The sequence below is a fragment of the Saccopteryx bilineata genome, chromosome 2, assembly GCF_036850765.1.
Source record: "Saccopteryx bilineata isolate mSacBil1 chromosome 2, mSacBil1_pri_phased_curated, whole genome shotgun sequence".
Taxonomy (NCBI): domain Eukaryota; kingdom Metazoa; phylum Chordata; class Mammalia; order Chiroptera; family Emballonuridae; genus Saccopteryx; species Saccopteryx bilineata.
In genome coordinates this window covers 280,782,768-280,801,671 of record NC_089491.1, presented here as the reverse complement: position 1 = coordinate 280,801,671, position 18,904 = coordinate 280,782,768, and the positions used below count along the sequence as shown (strand labels likewise).

The 18,904-nt window shown below is 44.8% G+C and overlaps 1 protein-coding gene across 2 annotated transcripts in view; it reads right to left on the bottom strand.

The window, feature by feature from the left end:
• The window catches only part of NME7 (NME/NM23 family member 7), a 154,073-nt gene that overhangs the window by 59,816 nt on the left and 75,353 nt on the right, over positions 1-18,904 (bottom strand). For both annotated transcript variants that reach the window (XM_066261087.1, XM_066261088.1), the window contains exons 8-10: positions 13,516-13,580; positions 10,584-10,652; positions 6,362-6,463 (exon numbers count right to left, since the gene is read on the bottom strand). In XM_066261087.1, coding sequence (XP_066117184.1) covers positions 6,362-6,463; positions 10,584-10,652; positions 13,516-13,580 — 236 coding nt within the window. The remainder of the gene's footprint in view (positions 1-6,361; positions 6,464-10,583; positions 10,653-13,515; positions 13,581-18,904) is intronic.

Genomic DNA, 18,904 nt, shown 5'->3' with positions numbered 1-18,904 from the left:
CACTCAGCCCCTGACTCAGCTAGAGAGGACACAGTCTCCCACAGGTACTGGACATGATACGAGATGCAGCCCAAATAAGCTTTTTTTGTTTGTTTGTTTGGTTTTGGGGGGGGGTTGCATTTTTCCAAAGCTAGAAATGGGGAGGCAGTCAGACAGACTCCCACATGTGCCCGACTGGGATCCATCCAGCATGCCCACCAGGGGCCAATGCTCTGCCCCACTCTGTTGCATCCAGAGCCATCCTGGTGCCTGAGGCAGAGACCACAGAGCCATCCTCAGCACCTGGGCCATCTTTGCTCCAATGGAGCCTCGGCTGCAGGAGGGGAAGAGAGAGACAGAGAGGAAGGAGGGGGGGAGGGGGGGAGAAGCAGATGGGTGCTTCTCCTGTGTGCCCTGGCCGGGAATTGAACCCGGGACTCCTGCACGCCAAGCCGACGTTCTACCACTGAGCCAACTGGCCAGGGCCCAAATAAGCTTTTAACAGAAGAACATATGTTAAGATCTGGTGCCGGCCACTCCCTTTGTCATCGCTCCCTGATGCTCATGGGACAGGATGTGCAATTGGAGCTTGGGTTAGACCTATCAGTGGTACTCAGGCCAAAGGATCTAGGAATCAGATTCTACCCAAGACTTCGGCTAATTCTCTCTAAAGTATCTGAGGGAAATATGCACAAAAGAACTACAGCTAAGCAATATAATATTTTATTGTTCGCTTTGATTGCAAATTCTGGTGTAGCACTCTAATAATTTCAGCTAGACCCTCGAGGAAAGCTCTATACTACTAAGCAAGGTCAGCTGGGATGGCCCACATCTGTACTGTCCAGTAGGGCAGCTACTAGCCACAGATATGACATAGGGCTCATTCAAACTGCGATGTGCCCTGTGTGTACAATGAGTGCCAGATTTCAAAGACTTAGTAAAAAAAGAACAAGAATATAAAATATCTCATTAACAAGTTTTATAATGATTATATCCCTATAATATTTTGGATATAATGGGTTAAATAAAAGATGTAATTAAAATTAACATCACTTGTTTCTCTTTTGTTATAAATACAGCCACTAGAGAATTTTAAGTTACATATGTAGCATGTATTATATTTCTATTAGACAATTCCTGCCAAAAATCCTCCTCACTGTGGCCTAGTCTATCTGTTCTGTTCCCCTTTTCCCTCTCATTCCTCTGGTTTTAGAGCTTACATCAGTGGGAATAAAAGTCACATCATAAGGAAAGAAGTCAAAGGACGTAACAAGTATGTATCTACCCCATACCCTTCTCCTCTCTGACTTGCTTAGGAACACAAGACGGCCATGGATCTCTGGGTGAAGCCCACGGTGCGGCTTCTTTGTGCTGGTTTCAGTCTCACTTCACCTCCTCACCTGCCAAAGCCTAGCCCTCCATCCTCCCCAGTCTGCTGCCTCCTCCAGGCAGCCACAGGACACACTGCTCTTTCCTGCACATGCCACCACCGCTGCCGCCACCACTACCAGGAGCTCTAAGACATACTGGAGTTCACTGCAGCTCTGGGAAGACAAAGAAGGACTCATGCTCCAGAAACACAAACACCTTAGACTGACATTTTAGAAATCCTGTTCTGAGCAACCCTTTACTCATCAGCCTCGAATCTCAGTCACTTTTCCAGGTGGCTCGAATTCTCTATTTCCTCCTTCTCCAAAACTGTCTGTCATTGCTTACGCTGGACAGTTTAGCTACACGTTTGGTTTCCTATCCCAGTCCAATGGACACCCCAGAACCTCACTTGCTTACCTCCATTCCCTAAGCAGTTACACTGACTTTTCTTCCCACAAACCATGTCCTGCCTGAAAGAAATATGTGCTAGCATTGACTGTTAGGATACTTTTTTATTTCAATTTTTAGTTGCTGTTGGTGTCTTTAACTTGTGTTAACGCCCCAGTGCCAGAGCATCTGCCTGCAGGGCTCTCTGGGACAGGACAAGCAGTGACTCTAGAGGAGGAGCAGATCCCTGAAGAGAGCACCTGGCCTTTGCCACAAGAAGTGAGTGGCCCCGGTCCCCGTCACGGACACCAACGGCCAGAGGGGAAGAGAACAAAAGCAGGAGGCCAAGATTACAGATGGTGTGGCAGACACCCCAACTCCTTCCTCAGGATAAGTGCCCTGGGTCTCAAACACAACTCCCCTTCCTCAAGGAGTGCACGTGCCCAGCCCCAGACTGCCCTGGTGAAGTAGCCGAAGGAAGGTGGGTGGAAGTCGGGCCTCCTGGCTGAGACAAGGCTCGTTCCACTCCTGGGATAAACCAGATTCTTCACTTCTCCAGAACCTTCCTTCATAGCCTAGTAGACTTTCACTCAGACCTTCAATTATAGCGGCAGGTACACTTCCTCAGGGAAGTCCTTCCCAAGCAGTCCTTCCCAGGCCCGCACCCCACCTCCTCTCCCCAATGCTGGCTGGGCGGCAGGGGGGGGGGTCTCCACCAACTCCCTTAGCTTTTCTCTAAGACGGGCTTTCTTGTGTCTGATTAAACCTGCTCAGTTCTCCCGTTAGTCTGAGAGCCCCGTAAAGGCCCCATCTTAACTCCCCAGGAGGTAAGCAGGACATCAGGTGTGTGGCAAGTCTTCAGTAAACGCCTCAATTTATGAATAAAGAATGAAAGTTGAACGCTGACTAAATTTCCCATTCTGAAACGTATTCCAGTATGCACCTTCAGTGGTGAAACCCGATGGAAGGAAGGGGAGGAGAATCTTCAGGGACATTTTCCTTATCTTCCCATCATTTTGGTTCTCATCCTTCCTGAAAGATCCTCATATGTTGTGACATCTAGACCTTCCTGACATGTCTGTTCTGCGTGTCTCCCCAAACTCTACCCTTCATCTTTCAATCCCATTTGTTGTTTTGGGCAGTGGGCCCCAACCTACCACCCACTAACCCTACCTGCAAACAACTGCACTGAAAGGGAGTGTATTTAAAAACTGACTGATTTTTAGCTTTAAATGGAAGCTGATTAACCTTCTTTAGGGGTAGGCAGAAGCTGTTAAAATTCTTTGTAAATAAATATGGAAGTTAAACCTTAGTGAGTTTATTTTTAAGAGATAGCATGCAATAATGAGGTAAGTCTAGGGGGTGGCCACCATGTCGGTTTCCCTGGGACTGGGGGGGGGGGTCCTCAGGACCGCTCGTTCACTGAACCCGGGGAAACCCGGGCAGCCAGGTTAGCACTGGTCCCCGTGACGGGAGCAGGATGCTGAGGTGAGCGCTTTCTGTCCTGGCTTTCCGTTAGGGAAATTACTCTTCATTAAAAACACAATGATTTAAGCCAGGATTATTTTTCATGGCTGAGGTACTTAATAGCTATTGTAAATTACTGCATGCAAACCACTTCAAATTAAGTGAATTACTGTCACATAGTATCTTTGCCTATGACTCTACATTCTCATTTACTGGAATACTTTCTATTTTCTTACTTTAAAAATGCATTAAGACACTTGTAACTTTCTGAAAATGTATTTTTTATTTTAATATTTGCTAAAATCAATGAAATGCTTATAGAATAGTCAAGTTGCTTATTTTGAGGAAATTGTTTCTTGTATTTTTACTATACACTAGCAATAGAAATGTTGTTTGGCCCTTTTTTTTTAGAGAGACAGACAGATAGGGACAGACAGGAAGGGAGAGAGATGAGAAGCATCAATTCTTCGTTGCAGCACCTTAGTTGTTCATTGATTGCTTTCTTATATGTGCTTTGATTGGGGGAATACAGCAGAGCGAGTGAGCCCTTGCTCAAGCCAGCGACCTTGGGCCCAAGCCAGTGACCTTGAGCTTCAAGCCAGTGACCATGGGGTCATGTCTATGATCCCACATTCAAGGCTGCGACCCTATGCTCAAGCTGGTGAGCCTGTGCTCTAGCCAGATGAGCCCTTGTTCAAGCTGGTGACCTCAAAGTTTTGAACCTGGGTCCTCTGCATCTCAGGCCGACGCTCCATCCACTGCGCCACCACTTGGCCAGGCTGTTTGACTGGTTTTCATCTATGAATGTGCTGTTAGCTCTGGCTGGGAGTCAGGGCCCTCTCTGCTGTGCACTGAGCTGACGGGGGGGATGTAGAGTCTCCTCCACTTGTCTCATCAACAATCTGAGATAAAACCAGAACAGAGACGAGAACCCCGCTCCATTCTAGTTCCCTCCTGTAGAACTGAGGTCCATTTTCCTTCTCTGGGGTTTCATCCCCTGTAACCATCATCCACTCATCATGAGAGACAGAGAAAAAAGACTTAAGCTAGGCAACCTGCCGAACATACCTGGCCGCGTCCCAGCACGCCCATGGCGACCGCCCTGGTCCCCGTCACCGCTGTTGTGGGCCTGGACTCCAACTTGTACCTTGTCTCCCCTTGGACTGTTCTTACACAACAGTCAGGATGCCCCTGTTCAAAGTCTAATCCTGTTACTACTCTGCTCAAACTCTTAATAACCTGACGGTTTCACTCGGAGTCAAGTCTCCAGTCGCCACAAGGGTCTGCAGATCTGCCCACCCTGATCTCTCTGACCCTGTTTCTCAGGAGTAACACTCAGTCAACATTCACCCTTGACCCGCTCTCTCCAGACACTTCCTCCTGGCCCCATACGGTCAGTCACTCCTGCACAAGCAGAGAGCGCTATTTCCATCCTTTCCTCCCTACACAGACACAGAGCAGGTCCCCTGACTCTCCTGCGAGGCCGACCACCAGGTCTGCTCCTTCCTGTCTCAAGAGCCGCTGTGCCTGGCTCTTCCAATAGGGTTTGCTTTTACTGCACCAAAGGAATAACTCAGTGTGCTCAAAATTAAACCAGAAGCCAGGAATTACAACTTCCTGCTCTATGGGATTCTCATTACAGTCTCCACGATGTTTAGCTTGGCTGCTCAGACTTCCACCCCTACTCGTGTCTCCCAGCCCTCTCTGCCGTATCTGCTCTTGGAAAACACATTTCCTGCGCCCCCAGGTGTGTAGTGCCCACTGAGGCTGTGCACACGTGCCTGCTGCACCCATAGGATACCTGCAGACCCCTCCCTGTCGCCTCTGTGCACACCTCAGGGGTCTCCTCGTGCTCGCTGCCCCACGATGCTCCTTTAAATTCCCTGTCCACATCTGTCTGTCTTCCCCAGCAGTCCTCTCAGTTACCTCATGGCATAATAACAGCTCATGCACTAAGCCACCTTCTGCCTCTGTGCTTCAGTCGAACACTGCATCAGACCTTATTTGCAGGTTGCTCTGTCAGTGTTCTGGACACCCTTATGTGCGTGCTCTCTGACCCCTGAGTACAGGGGTCCTGTGCCCTCACCAGGGCTCCACCCAGCAGCACTCACACGAGCTGCTTTCTGTAGGTGCCGCGGACTGACCATCTATATTGCAAGGCGCCCGTAAATGCTGTCTGAACTAGACGGCACTGAGCCTGCTGCTCTTCTTCGATAGACTTGTACAAGTGACAGGGAAGAAGAGAGAGAACACTTACACTGCAGTGGCGTTTAACACCAGTCATACTCCCCGTGATCCCGCCCACCCTGTCCCACGTGTGTCCTCTAAAGTGACTTTTGCCTCCCATCCCCTCTCTGACTCCTCACTGCCCAATGTCCAGGTGAAGAAAACCCAAAGCAAAGTTCCAGGTAGACTAGGGAGTATCGAGGGTCACTCCGTCCCACGGCTCACGTTTATTTGTAGATCTGGTATAAGGCCACCGTATCAACAGTCTCCACCCTAAGAGCTTAATCACAGCCTCTCTATGTCAAAGGATAATTGATGCCCTAGACCAGTGGTCCCCAACCCCAGGGCCACAGACCAGTACCAGTCCGTGGGTCATTTGGTACTGGTCTGCAGAGAAAGAATAAATAACTTACATTATTTCTGTTTTATTTATATTTAAGTCTGAACGATGTTTTATTTTTTAAAAATGACCAGATTCCCTCTGTTACATCCGTCTAAGACTCACGCTTGATGCCTGTCTCGGTCACATGATACATTTATCAGTCCCACCCTAAAGGCCAGTCTGTGAAAATATTTTGACATTAAACTGGTTCGTGGCCCAAAAAAGGTTGGGGACCACTGCCCTAGACAATTTCTATCACAGAGCTTGATAAGGTTACTCACCTAGACAATTTAGCTAGAAGACACATTGGAAGAAAATGCCATCGTAAATGTTTTCACCTGTTCTGTATTGTTCCTAGGCTAATCAAAATTCACTTTTTCTTAAGAGTAGCATATAAAAAATAAGTGATGTAAAATGCTGTTTTGAATAAATAGTCCTATTATGTTCCCATTTGTATTATTTCTTTTAAAGAACTAAAACCATCAAACCAGCTAAAATATTTAGTTAATGGATTAAACACACGTGATTAATATTTAAAGAATAACTCACAGGATCGGCAGGTCCACAGAATTCTCGAAATGTCTTTGCTGGGTTGGTCTGCTGAATCTCCAGTGCTACGCAAGGGCCAGAGTACATTTCTGTCACCATCTCCTGTAATATGTGACAAAAAATATTAAAAAGTAATAATATTTTGCTTTTCCTCTTTCAATCGCACCACGATTCCACTGACCTCAAAATGTTAGTGGTATCTTTGACTTCCCCACCTGCATCCACATGCTGAGCAGTTTTAAATTCTGTCCGTTTTTTCCTACACAAATGTCTGCGTTCCCTCACATCTGTTCCCGCCACGGCCACCACCTGCACGCAGTGCTTCACGTCTGGACCCTTTCATTACCTGGAGCGGTCTAGTACAACTTCCTTCCAAAGGGCTCTCTCCTTGAGCACACAGCACTGTGAAGCACATTTCTAAAGACATAGATTCCAGAGTGTTCCTTCCTAGGATACTTTAAAAATTCACAGAGATTTCCAGAAATGGGAAACACCCGGGACCAGGTACAGTGTCTCCCGTTAAACATGTAGAAATCTGACAACCTATATGACACACCGTCTTCAGACACTGGGTGACAGGCTGCAGAGGACTGCAGTCCGAGAGAAAGGAACCGAGGGAGGTGAGCCCCACGACCGCCCACGAACTGTCTGGAGGCACTCTCCACACAGTGGGACAGGGAAAGACACAACGGACTCTCCCCGACACTCCCCGAGCACAGCAGAAAAGGCAGGCTCGTGGAAGCGGTGCGGCTCCGCTCGCAGGATGGGGTACTAGCGGAGGCGGGGAGCTGCGGGGTCTGTGGAGAAGCCCACGCATCGTCGGCTGAAAGTCTGCATACGTGTGCGGGATACAACCCAGGGTTGAGAAGTAACAAGAGTGTAGTGGAATGATTCAGACAGGGCACAGAGCTGAGAAGGGTCCACGTTCCACTGGTCGGAGCAGAAAGCCCTCACAGACACATGGGGCATCGGGCAAGTCAGACTCGGAGGCAGCACAGTTAGAGGTACGAGGGTCAGCGAAGGAGCGGCCGGGGTACCTGGTGCTGACTGAGACCACAGGGGAGCAACAGAGGACACCCCAGACTATGCAGGGCCATGCAGGCCACTTTAATGACCTTGCGAGGTTTATGATACACAGCGCCAAAGTAAAACAAAGGTTATTTACTGCAGAACAATATTTACATATTAATCTGAACTCAACCAATGTATCAAATAGAAACGTCAGAAGTTAAAAGAGCAGGGAGAGGACCTTATAACTAATATGGAACCCAGAATCCTCCTGCTCAGAAGGGTCCCTAACTCTATCTCCCCCGAGGTCCCTCTGCTGTCTCACAAAGGTCTTGTGTAACTGATCCCCGGGGACAATTATTTTCTGGCTCAGGCTATGGAAGTCCTGCCTGCGTACACACGCCCCGAGCCACGCTCTCGGCGGGGTGGAGGAGACATGGCACGCAGTCCTAAGCCAGAGGAGCCAGGGCCGCCCCCGCGTGTCTCCCCTCCTCTCTTGGTGCTAGTAACCAATACCATTCATAGAAAGGACCGCACAAGATGCAAAGAAAATAAAAGACATGTTGAAAAAAGAACTCCATCAAATGCACAACGTGTTCCTTAAAACAATAGACTGGACAGAATTCTCACGCTGTTCAGGTCTGTAACTGAGTAAATATACGGTGACGGAAAATGATGTGACTTTGGGCGGTGGGTACACAACGCAGTAGATGGTTCACATGCTAAAGAGATGTTCACCTGAAACCTATGTGTTCTTACGGACCAACGTCACCCCATTAAATTTCTAAATCAAAAAGCTGTTTGTCACCTCGACAGCCCTAGGACTACCGTGCTTCAGTGGCTGCAAGGGGACCATGGGACTGCAATGCCCCCTCACCGGAGCACGGGCTCCAGGCGTGCAGGCAGGGGGCTTCCTCCGTGGCTGTCCATCACTGCACCCCTGGTCTCTCATGTGTTGTCTGACACACAGTGGATATACATGTGTGGTAAATAAGTGGATCACGACAATCCAAGGAAGCAGGAATTGTCACCACCTTCTGATTGCAAATGCTGCCACAGCAAATGTAACTGTGAGTGATCTCAACACAGAATCTTCCACAAAGAATGATGTCAGAATACCAACAGCAGCAATAATAACAGCAGCTAAATCTACCTAGTCCTCTCAAAACAGCAGACTGCTGTATTTCACTTAATTAGTACAACAATCTCATAGACTACTAATATTATTTCCATTTTACAGATGGGCACACTAAGGCTTTAAGAGGGAAATAACTTGTCTGTAGTCACACACCAGTGGATTAGGATTTGGCCCTCCCATCAGACTCTACAAGAAAAAAAAGGAGGGAGAGGGTTGAGTTCAAGAAGCTGCAAGCTAGCTGCAGTGAATTCTGAGAGAGATGAAGTCAATGGTTTGAAATAATGTGGGAAAACCTAGAACTACAGCTGAGGTATAAAACAACACCTGTACAACAGTGTGAGTGGTATGTCCCTGTCCCACACTGTGTATTTTATATTCTATAGTTACAGGGATCATCTCACACCTTACATCAAAATATATTTAAATTTACAATAATAAAATGGATGGAGACACTAATAAGACTTTAAATATCTTATCACTTTATTTCATAAGAAGGTGGGTAAAAAGTTGTACCAAAAGTCAGGGTAAAAATCAGCTCACATGTTTTTGCCTATTGAGCTACGTTGCCTCTTAACATTATTTTATGGAGGCCTACATTATAGAATAAAAAAAGCAAAACTCCTAAAATTAAGAGGTATCTAAAGGTATGCAGCATTTAACGATTTACTTCTTCGTTAAACTCAAACTTGAGTCGGGAATAAGTAAAAAAATCCTAAGAGTAAATGCATATTACACGAAAAGAAATAGCATGCATGCTATTTAAAAGCACAATAGAAAAGACATTAAAAGTCAGGGATGAGTTTTTTTCAAGTTGTTTCCCAAAGGTAAACATGGCCCGCCTCAGACACAGACATACAATATGTGCCCCCACCTGCTGCTACCAAACTTAGTGCTGCCCCTTCGTGCACGAGAGTGTAGCTGAGGGGCGGGGCCACTGGTGGAGCTGTCCCCGTAGGCACTTTCACGAACAGCAAAACGGGAATTAATGAAGGTCGTTGCTCTTAAAAATATTTTTTAAAAGTCCAACTGAACAAATAAAAGAAGGAAAATGTATAAAAGAAAGATTTAAGAAATAGAAAATACTTGGCACTGGCTGGATAAACGATAACAGATTTTTAAAATCTCCTCCACTTAAGAGAAGGTATAATTCTAAGACGAAGCCGCTGTGGTGGGCGCTGGAGAAGCGACAAGAAAGAGAGGCAAGACCCTCTGGCTCCTCTAAAGAAGGGTGGGGCAGGAGCAGTGTGCCGGGGCAACAGAACACCTTGCCAGTCCTGACCACGCCTGTCCTGACCAGCTGGGCTGAAGGAGACCAAGGCCTCAGAGGTCCTGGAACCGGTGCTGTCTTCCTTGTAGAAGGGGGTTTGAAAGGAACGGGTCTCGAGGAGGGAGGGGACGAGAACCTAGTCCTGTGGTCAGGAATGGAGAATCTCGTGCAAAGAGAAAAGCCAGGGCTCGACAACAGCCTGCCTCACGGGCCATGCCGCACACACATGGGTCTGAGATAATGTGATGATGAGGGAAGGAAATCACTGAGTAAATATCTACTGTGTGTTAGTTTTAAGGAACGCTTTGACTTCATTGAATATAGTCCTTTGTTTTACAAGGACCTATTTCATTGGTCTCTGAACAACTTCCTTTTAAGCCTCAGTCACACTTCTAGACCACTCAATCCACATATATGTCACAACAGGAGACAGCTAGAACCGCTATGGAGTTACATTATTACATTAAAAGCTATCTACTGTTAACTTTATAAAGCATTTGGAACAGCCTTCCATCCTGAGAATACTATAAACGTCACAGATAAAATGTGTCAATATCCCAGTGAGTTTTTTTTCCTTGCATTCCTACAGATCTGTTTCATAAATGAAACAGTATCTTATTTTAAAAACTGACGCAGAGGCTCCCAGGGGTAAGAATGCCTCAGTCACTGGGGATCATCAGTTGGCATCTGGCAGAATCCTGAATACTTTAAGGAATACTTCATAAATGAAGATTATACTGAAGTCCCCAAGATGTCAGACACACAAACTATGTTCAGTTCCAATGCTTTACATGTACTTTGATACTTACGTTATACTCAGACACCACTCCTTTATAAACTTCATAAAACTCTTCAACATTAACTCGATCCATGTTGAACTATATTTAAAAAACAAATAAAAATAAACATAAGCCACGAAGCAAAGAAAATGAGCCACACTTAGCACTCAACATTTAATGATCTCTTGGATATATTTTCTTTGCTTTAAAACATAAACCTTGCCTGACCAGGTGGTGGCGCAGTGGATAGAGCGTCGGACTGGGATGCGGAAGGACCCAGGTTCGAGACCCCGAGGTCGCCAGCTTGAGCGTGGGCTCATCTGGCTTGAGCAAAGAGATCACCAGCTTGGACCCAAGGTTGCTGGCTCCAGCAGGGGGTTACTCGGTCTGCTGAAGGCCCACGGTCAAGGCACATGTGAGAAAGCAATCAATGAACAACTAAGAAGTCGCAACGCGCAACGAGTAACTGATGATTGATGCTTCTCATCTCTCTCCGTTCCTGTCTGTCTGTCCCTGTCTATCTCTGCCTCTGTAAAACAAAACAAAACAAAACAAAAAAACAAAAAAAAACAACATAAACCTTGCAGAAATCAAATACTCTCTAAAGTAGAAACTCTTATCAAAGATTAGCTCATCAATAATAAAAATGCATTACAATTACTGAGTGCTTAATATATCAAGCATTGTTCTTGGTCCTGTGCATGCCGTATCTTGTAATGGTCACAACAGCCCTGTGGCATAAGTAGGTTAATAGCCCCAATTTACAGATGAGGCTAAGACTCTGAGGGGTTATGTAACCTTGACAAACTTGTGTTCCACCTCAGTCTAATCTCACTGATCATGTTCTTAACCACTACATTGCACCTCTCTGAATAAAATGTCATTGTCAATACAATAAAAAAGACATGTACAATGTAATGTCTATTGATAAACTAGTGGCACAAGAAAGAAATATTGCTAAAATAAAAAGTACTTCAGATTTTGTAGAAAGGACTTGAACATACACTCTTTTTCTCCCAAGCATTCAGAAAAGTCCCTGGTTAGTCTGGCTCATGGTAAAGAACTTACACAAGTCATCTGGAATGCCCAATACTCTTCAAAAAGAGAAGAGTATGTCTACAATATAAGACTACGAAGACTCATCCTTGTCCAAGCTGGATTCAAACTGAGAAATAACAGCTCATTAACTTCTAGTTTCTCAAAAATGAAAACCTTAAATGTTTTCAAAATAGCCTCAGAATTTCCAGTGTCATTTCCCACCCCACTCAAACCACTTTGCCTATTGTTGCTAGGACTAATAATTATAAAGAAAGTTCTGCCTACTCCGACAATAATTCAAACGAGGGGTATTTATTTTCACTAGCAACATATACAGGGAGGGGATTTTGTTCAAGTTTTTATATCGTAGGTTCACACCACCTGTATTATTAATATAACAAAGTAGTAACAGAAGACATAATTTATTAAATACATAGTAATTTGCACTGGAAATTCCACAATTCTTACAATGGAAATTCTCTCATTAGATAGGGTTATTTCATTTAATCCACTGAAGCAACTGATAATGTTTTCGTTGCTTAGCTGATAAAACTGATAAGAATACTTGAAATTTGGCCAAGGTCACATACTTAGAAAGCGCTGACCCATGATTCAGAAATAGATCTTTCTGACTGTGATGGTCACTGAATCATCATACCTCCCCTACGGGTTCAACTCATCCTTTTTCATTTTCACTGAGCACCTACTATGGCCAATCACTGAACTGGCTATAAGTTGATTTAGTTAGACTTATTGAATGTTTAAAGCTAAAATTTCTACAATGATTTTTTTTTTTTTAAGCAGGCTTAGGTCCCACAAACTTGTGAATACACTGCCAAGCTGCTACTTTGAGAAGGCTTTGGCTCACAATTTCTTTACAGTCCTATGTAAGATTCCTCAACTATCAACTTCCTCACCCATCTCCATCTTTTGCCTGAAGCCTCTGCAAACCGGTGAATCCATTCCTCCCCCATCAGGAACACAAATTATATCAGTAAAAAAAATTTTAACTCCAAAATCATTCTTTCAAACAGCATAAACTTGCTGGCCATCGTGCACTGTAAAATCCACATTACTGGGCTGATTCCTATGAAAACCTGTCCCCACTTCCTGTGGAACACACTGGTGAGGGAGCACAGAGGCGCAAGCACCCAGAGCGGGTGCTGCTTCTTCAGTGGGCGGTTCCCTAGAAGGTGCCGGGCAACCTGCCCAGGAAGGGCTGCGTGTGCCGGTTTCAGAGAGGCTGCTGGTGGGGACACCCCGAAACCACAGAGGGCCCCGGGCAGGGAAGTATCCGGAATGATTCCCTTCCTCACTCCCCTCTTAGTCACACACCCAGACAGCAGGAAATTCACTATAACCACTTAGTTTAATTCCATTTTTTGCTGGTAAAAACTAAATACACTGTTTCAGCCCATATTTGTGAGCAAAGTTTCAAGGATTGTGTACGCCAACCATATATGCTTAAATTAGGTGTGTCATTTGAATATTAGTTCTCTTAGTAAAAGATCAGATGGGTAAAATAATTTCTTTTTTTTATTTTATTTTATTTATTGAATTTTTTTAGAAAGAGAGGAGTAAGAGAGAAAGAGAGAGACAGAGAGAGAGAGAGATAGAGAGAGAGAAGGGGGAGGAGCAGGAAGCATCAACTCCCATATGTCCCTTGACCAGGCAAGTTCAAAGTTTTGAACTGACAACCTCAGTGTTCCAGGTCGATGCTTTATCCCACTGCGCCACCACAGGTCAGGACAGGGTAAAATAATTTCAAGAACATTTTTTTATTATAAAATTACAAGTTCAATAACTGTGTACTTTTGCATTTGAATGCGCTGAGTGCACAGAGAAAATTCGATGTAAAACATTTTAAAGCTTATGTAGGAAAAAACATCCCTCAGTCGGTAATGACTCACTGCGAACTACGTACCATCTGCATAGCTGAGATTTCAAAACCCGCATCTCGAATGGCCATCAGGATTTTTCCCAGCAGCCCTGGGGAGACAGAACAAACAGGTTAAAAATGCAGCATTTCTAGGGCATTTTAGTTGCTTAGAAGTACAAGCTTTCTACAGCAAATGACTTGCAGTCTTTCAGAAGAAACCCCGTAGTTCTGCAAGGGAAACTAAATGGCTGACGTTGAGCACTATTTCGTCATTTGATTCACTCAGTAAGGGCTTCAGGAATATCAATGAGGAGCCTGAAGATGACAAAACTACTGCTTTGCCTTCAGGGCCCCGAAGTCCAGGGCTGCAGAGAACGTGAAAAATCAAACAATTAAAACTAATGCTACAAAAAAAATGAAATTCCAAAGTCCTACATACGTAAGAGGTTCAAAGGAGGAGTTCGAAGAAGGAAAAATATCCAATTATCACTGGCGAGGTGAGCAGAAGCTTTACATGAGTCTGAGAAAAGTGACCATGTTCTCCCGTCAGCAGGAAGTCAAAAATGAAGAATAAAAAAAAAAAAAAAGCTGAAGAGGAAAAGAAACGTAACCGAAAGGGATGAAAGACCCGAGGGCAACATGAGGAATCTGATCTTTATCCCACACATCAGAGACCTGTGATACAGGCTCTGTGGACACTGCAAGTCTGGGGCTGATTCTGAGATTCCGTTCACTTCTTTTAAAACATTCTAAGTTCCCCCCCCCCCCCCGCCAAGTCAACTGAAATTCTCTTCCACACACCCCCACCCCCACACCCCGTATTCTGAATCACCTGGTGCTCACCAATAAGCACCAGAGCCTGAATGTGCATTTTTATTCAGTGTTACTGTTACTACAGCCAAGCCGTCATTTTCACTGCAGCAGGCTAAGGGATTAGAAAAAATGACAGATCTAGTTCTCAAACGATACATTTGTACCAACTGAAGGCCAAATGATACCCTATAGAAACCAAGATTCTTCACAGGCTCACAGCAAACTCCCAGTGGTCTGTACCGTGTTCACGTTGACCTTGATGACTTAGTTTTGGCAAACAAACACCTTTCGGCCTGTTATACATTTTATCCATGATAGCTTTGTTTGCAGTTAATTTGTAACATTGTTTTCACCAGTTGGATGTGAAAAAGTTTATTTTCTATTTGGCCAGAAGGCAGCTGCATTATAATTAAAATAATCCATGTGACCCTGGAAAAGCGCTTTCCTCCAGAAGGAAACGCAGACACAGGGCACGGAGGTTTGCTGGGAAGGTTTAGCAGGAAGACACAGGCTAGAAGTGGTGCTTTAGGAAGAAGGGCAAGCTGGTCTGAGGAAGGGAGTGAGGGACGGAGAGGATGACAGGGGCTTCTGGAATCTCGAGCCCGCGGCCTGGACGCGGGACGGGGGCAGAGAGGGCTGGAAGGGGGAAGAGAAGACATTGCCAAATGAGAAGACAAGGTTTTGAGTCTAAGTGATTGGCAGAAGTAGCACCTTTACGAAAAAACAAACAAGTAACGAGAAGAAATTAAAGAGAAAGTCACATCTGTTAATATCACCACCGATTTCATCAGCTCAGTCATTAAGGACTGACTGCAAAGCTGTGGGGCTCAAGGTGGTGAGTCCAGTTTTCCAAGATTCTGATCCTAGTTTCCATTTGGAACGTGATCTTTCCTGGGATCTCTAACCTTCACTTGGATCTCTACCTTGGGAAACAACTCCTGTGGGCTATCATTTCTTTGAAATGACAGGATTACTCAATTTTGAAAAAAATGCTTGCCAGCAACACTCAAGTCTGAATAACCCTAGTTTATCTGTCAGTCATTCTTTCAGGTAAAAATGAGACTCCCTAAAAAGGCACCAGGTAGAGTTTACAACTCAACCAACCGCACGCATGCTTTTGGCAAAGGCAGCGTTATATCTGAATATAGAGCAAAACTGCCTGTGTATACTGCCTTTAGCTTCACATATGGGCCAACACCCGTACTTGAGGGTGAAAAATCAATTAACTTCTACTACTTTGTCAAGAACACTGTTAAGTAAAAGAGGCTTTTAACGCAGAATAGTTAAAAATACACTACAGGGTTGATGCCACTGTCTTGATTTGTGCGAAGGCCCCAGCGGTTTTACCCACCACTGCTCTTGAAGCATCGATGCAAATGTCAGCACATTCGAAAAGGCAAATAAACCACATGGTTCTCGAGTTTTCTATTTTGCATAGCATAATATTCTCATATGAGCATACTCAGGTTGGACAAACAAGACAAACAAATACTCGTAGACACAGACAATAGTATGGCAGTTATGGGGGGGTGAAGGGTTTAGTAAAGGGTAAAGTGGCTCAAATACATGCTGACAGAAGGAGATTTGACACTGAGTGATAAACACATGAAATAGACAGATGATGTATTACAGAATTACACACTTGAAACCTATGTAATTTTATTAACCAATGTCCGCTCCCCATAAATTTAATTTTTAAAAAGGCAAATAAACGTAGTACTATTATGAAAATAGATTTGATCTTACACATACCCAAAGGGATCTTATTTATTTTAATAAAGAAAATGGTTTACATGATTATATAAGAATCTTGATCTAAATATGAAAGCAGTATTAAGTCCTATGCATTAGCCAATATGAGGAGAAACCCACAATCTATATCTATTATAAATCTATAATCACATTAAACTAGCTCTGTGGAATGTACCATTTGACAGAATAATTCTATTCACAAATAAACCAATAAAAAATGCAATTAAGCCAAATAACATTGCCATTCTTCCAAGAATAGTCAGACATGAGTCAAGGATACTGCTTTTTGTTTATTTATATAAATATTCATATACATATATTCAGTTGGTTATGTGTGGAGGCCAGAGAGGCAGAACAGGCATTTAAGAAACCTGTTCCATGTTTAACAACTTGAAAAGACAACTTGTCAATAACCATATGTCCTTTACTTTGGTCCAGAGAGAAAATGTTCAAGTGACTGAACAAGTGACAATAGCTATGTAAATGAAGTAGCAAGACACCAGAATGAAACACTGCACGGACCGTGCAAAGCAGGGGCTTGCTTCACAGGGCTGGTGTCTGCTTAGCCAGTTCGTCTCCACGGCTTGTTTGTAACTCCATAAAGGCTACCTCTCCAGTGTTCTGAATGTCAAATCGCCTCTGCATCTCCACCTTCTGTGCCTCAGTTCGTGTCCTTACCCCCTTCCCTGGGACTGCTCAGAAGCCTCTTCATAGATGGCCACCCTGTATTCAATCTTTAACAAATCTTTCTGAAAACTCTGGTTCTCCTGGGATTAGTAACCTGCCCCCTATCCTCTTTTAGGGAAATTGATCCCACTAGTCATTTGGTTAGAAAAGGAGCTGCTATCTTCCTATATGTATAGGTCCCTATAATCATGGCCTCATCAAGAGGTGGGCATCCAGCTAAACAGAGTCAGCCTTGGCCCTCTGCTTCCGAGGCCAGAGTGAGTCACTTTGAAATAGGCCTGTAACTGGCACAAACCAACCCGAGTCCTTCCCTGGGACCATTTTTTAGCCAGAACCAGGGTAAGAAGCACTCTTTCCACTGGGTTCATAGGTACATAAACCATATACTGCTGGTAACCGTCACCCTCTCTCAAGGTGCTGGGAAAAGTGTCCCTCGAGGCATGAGGCTGACCGCCAGAGAAGCAAACAGGAAAGCCAGAGAGAACAGGGAGACAGACCAGGCCTCTGCCTAGCTCGCCCATGCCCGTCTGCCAGCAGTGCAGTTAAAAGAGACAGGACTGGGGATTTCAGGTTAAGGTTCCATCAGTTACACTCTGTACTCACCAAGCCACAAGATTGCACAGGAGGTAACATTCTGCAGCCTGATAAGCAAGGCTGCAGCAGGACCGGTGGAAAAAGAAGAAACGGTGTATTTCAAAAGCTGCGACATTCTAATGTGCTGACTGTGATAAAAGATCATGCTAGACAGCAACAAGTATGCTGGGAAAATGGCCCTGCACAGCCACATGTTCAAAAACGGGGTTAGAAGATTGTCCCTCTGCCCATAAAGTTCATAAAATGATCATGGAAGAGACCATCAGAGAAAAAGCTGTCAATGACATCCAGGGTGGGGCAAAAGCAGGTTTACATTTGTTTGTATGGGACTAATATAGTAATTAACAAATATGATAAATTAATAACCAATAATACAAGAATAAACTCGATGTTTCGCATACTTACAACTATGAACCTACTTTTGCCCCGCCCAATATTCAGGTACACAGAAGCTCAAATAGTACTTTTAGAAATAGGAGACTTAAACAATTTAAATACAAACAGGCTTTCACCAATAAGGGGAACAAAACTACAAGGTAAACCGAACAAAATGAGCACTTGAATACCAACTTGTATCAAGAAGATAAACAAGTCAGCAAAGGTTTTCGCAGAATTTACATGATGGAACATAACATGGTTTGCACCACCGGGAAGAAAATAAACTGGCATCAGGTTTACAGGATCCAGGATGACACTCGGGCCAGATGAGGGCCCAGGTCAACAAAGCAGGTGTAAGGGGTACACATTAACACCATGTCCCAGACTTATTTGGGAGTGGAAACAGCAACATTATGAGTCGTGGGGACTGAGACAAGCTTCTCCCAAGAGCTACTGTGAAAATGGGCTTGAATCTAAAGTGGAAACAAAGGTGGCGTTTGTTTCAGTTTTAAATAAACCCATCAGTAGCAGTGCAGGTATACAGTGTTGAGAATCCACAGTTTCCTCCCCTGGGCTGGTCTCTGGGGCAGTCACAAACCAGCCTTGCCTTGGCACTCCCCTATCCTCAGCCCAGCGAGAGGTGCTCGCGGGTGGCCCGCCGGGTGGAACACAGACTACACGCTCATCACAGCCTGGAGTTGATACAAACTGTGCATCTCTACTCAAAGCTGCAAGGAGGGGCAACACCTCCCCTGGTGTGGCACGGAGATGGGACATTATTAATAGTTACTGCCCTTGATACACCTGGCCAGGGGCTAAGTGGATCAATTTGCTCCAGGTCCCAGACCTAGGTCCTGACAAATAATCCAGCTAGAAGAGTCCTGTGTCAGCTTAACCTCAGGATGGTCTCAGTATGTCTCCTCATCTGTAAAAGGGGGTGGCACCCACCTCACAGGGTTATGATGAGGAGCAAATGCATCTGTAAACGTAAAATTCCCAGGACAGCCAGTGGGCCACAACAGCCCTCCTCGATACTGGTGGCAGGAGTCAAGCAGTTAGTGGGCCAATCATGGTCAGCAATGAGGTAGGAGGAATTCTGCTGAGGGTGCAGCTTCACTTATACAATTAGCATGAATTTAATTTTAGGAGCATTGCTAAAATGCAAATATTTTTATCTCCCTTTTCACAGGAGAACATTGTGCTTCCCAGG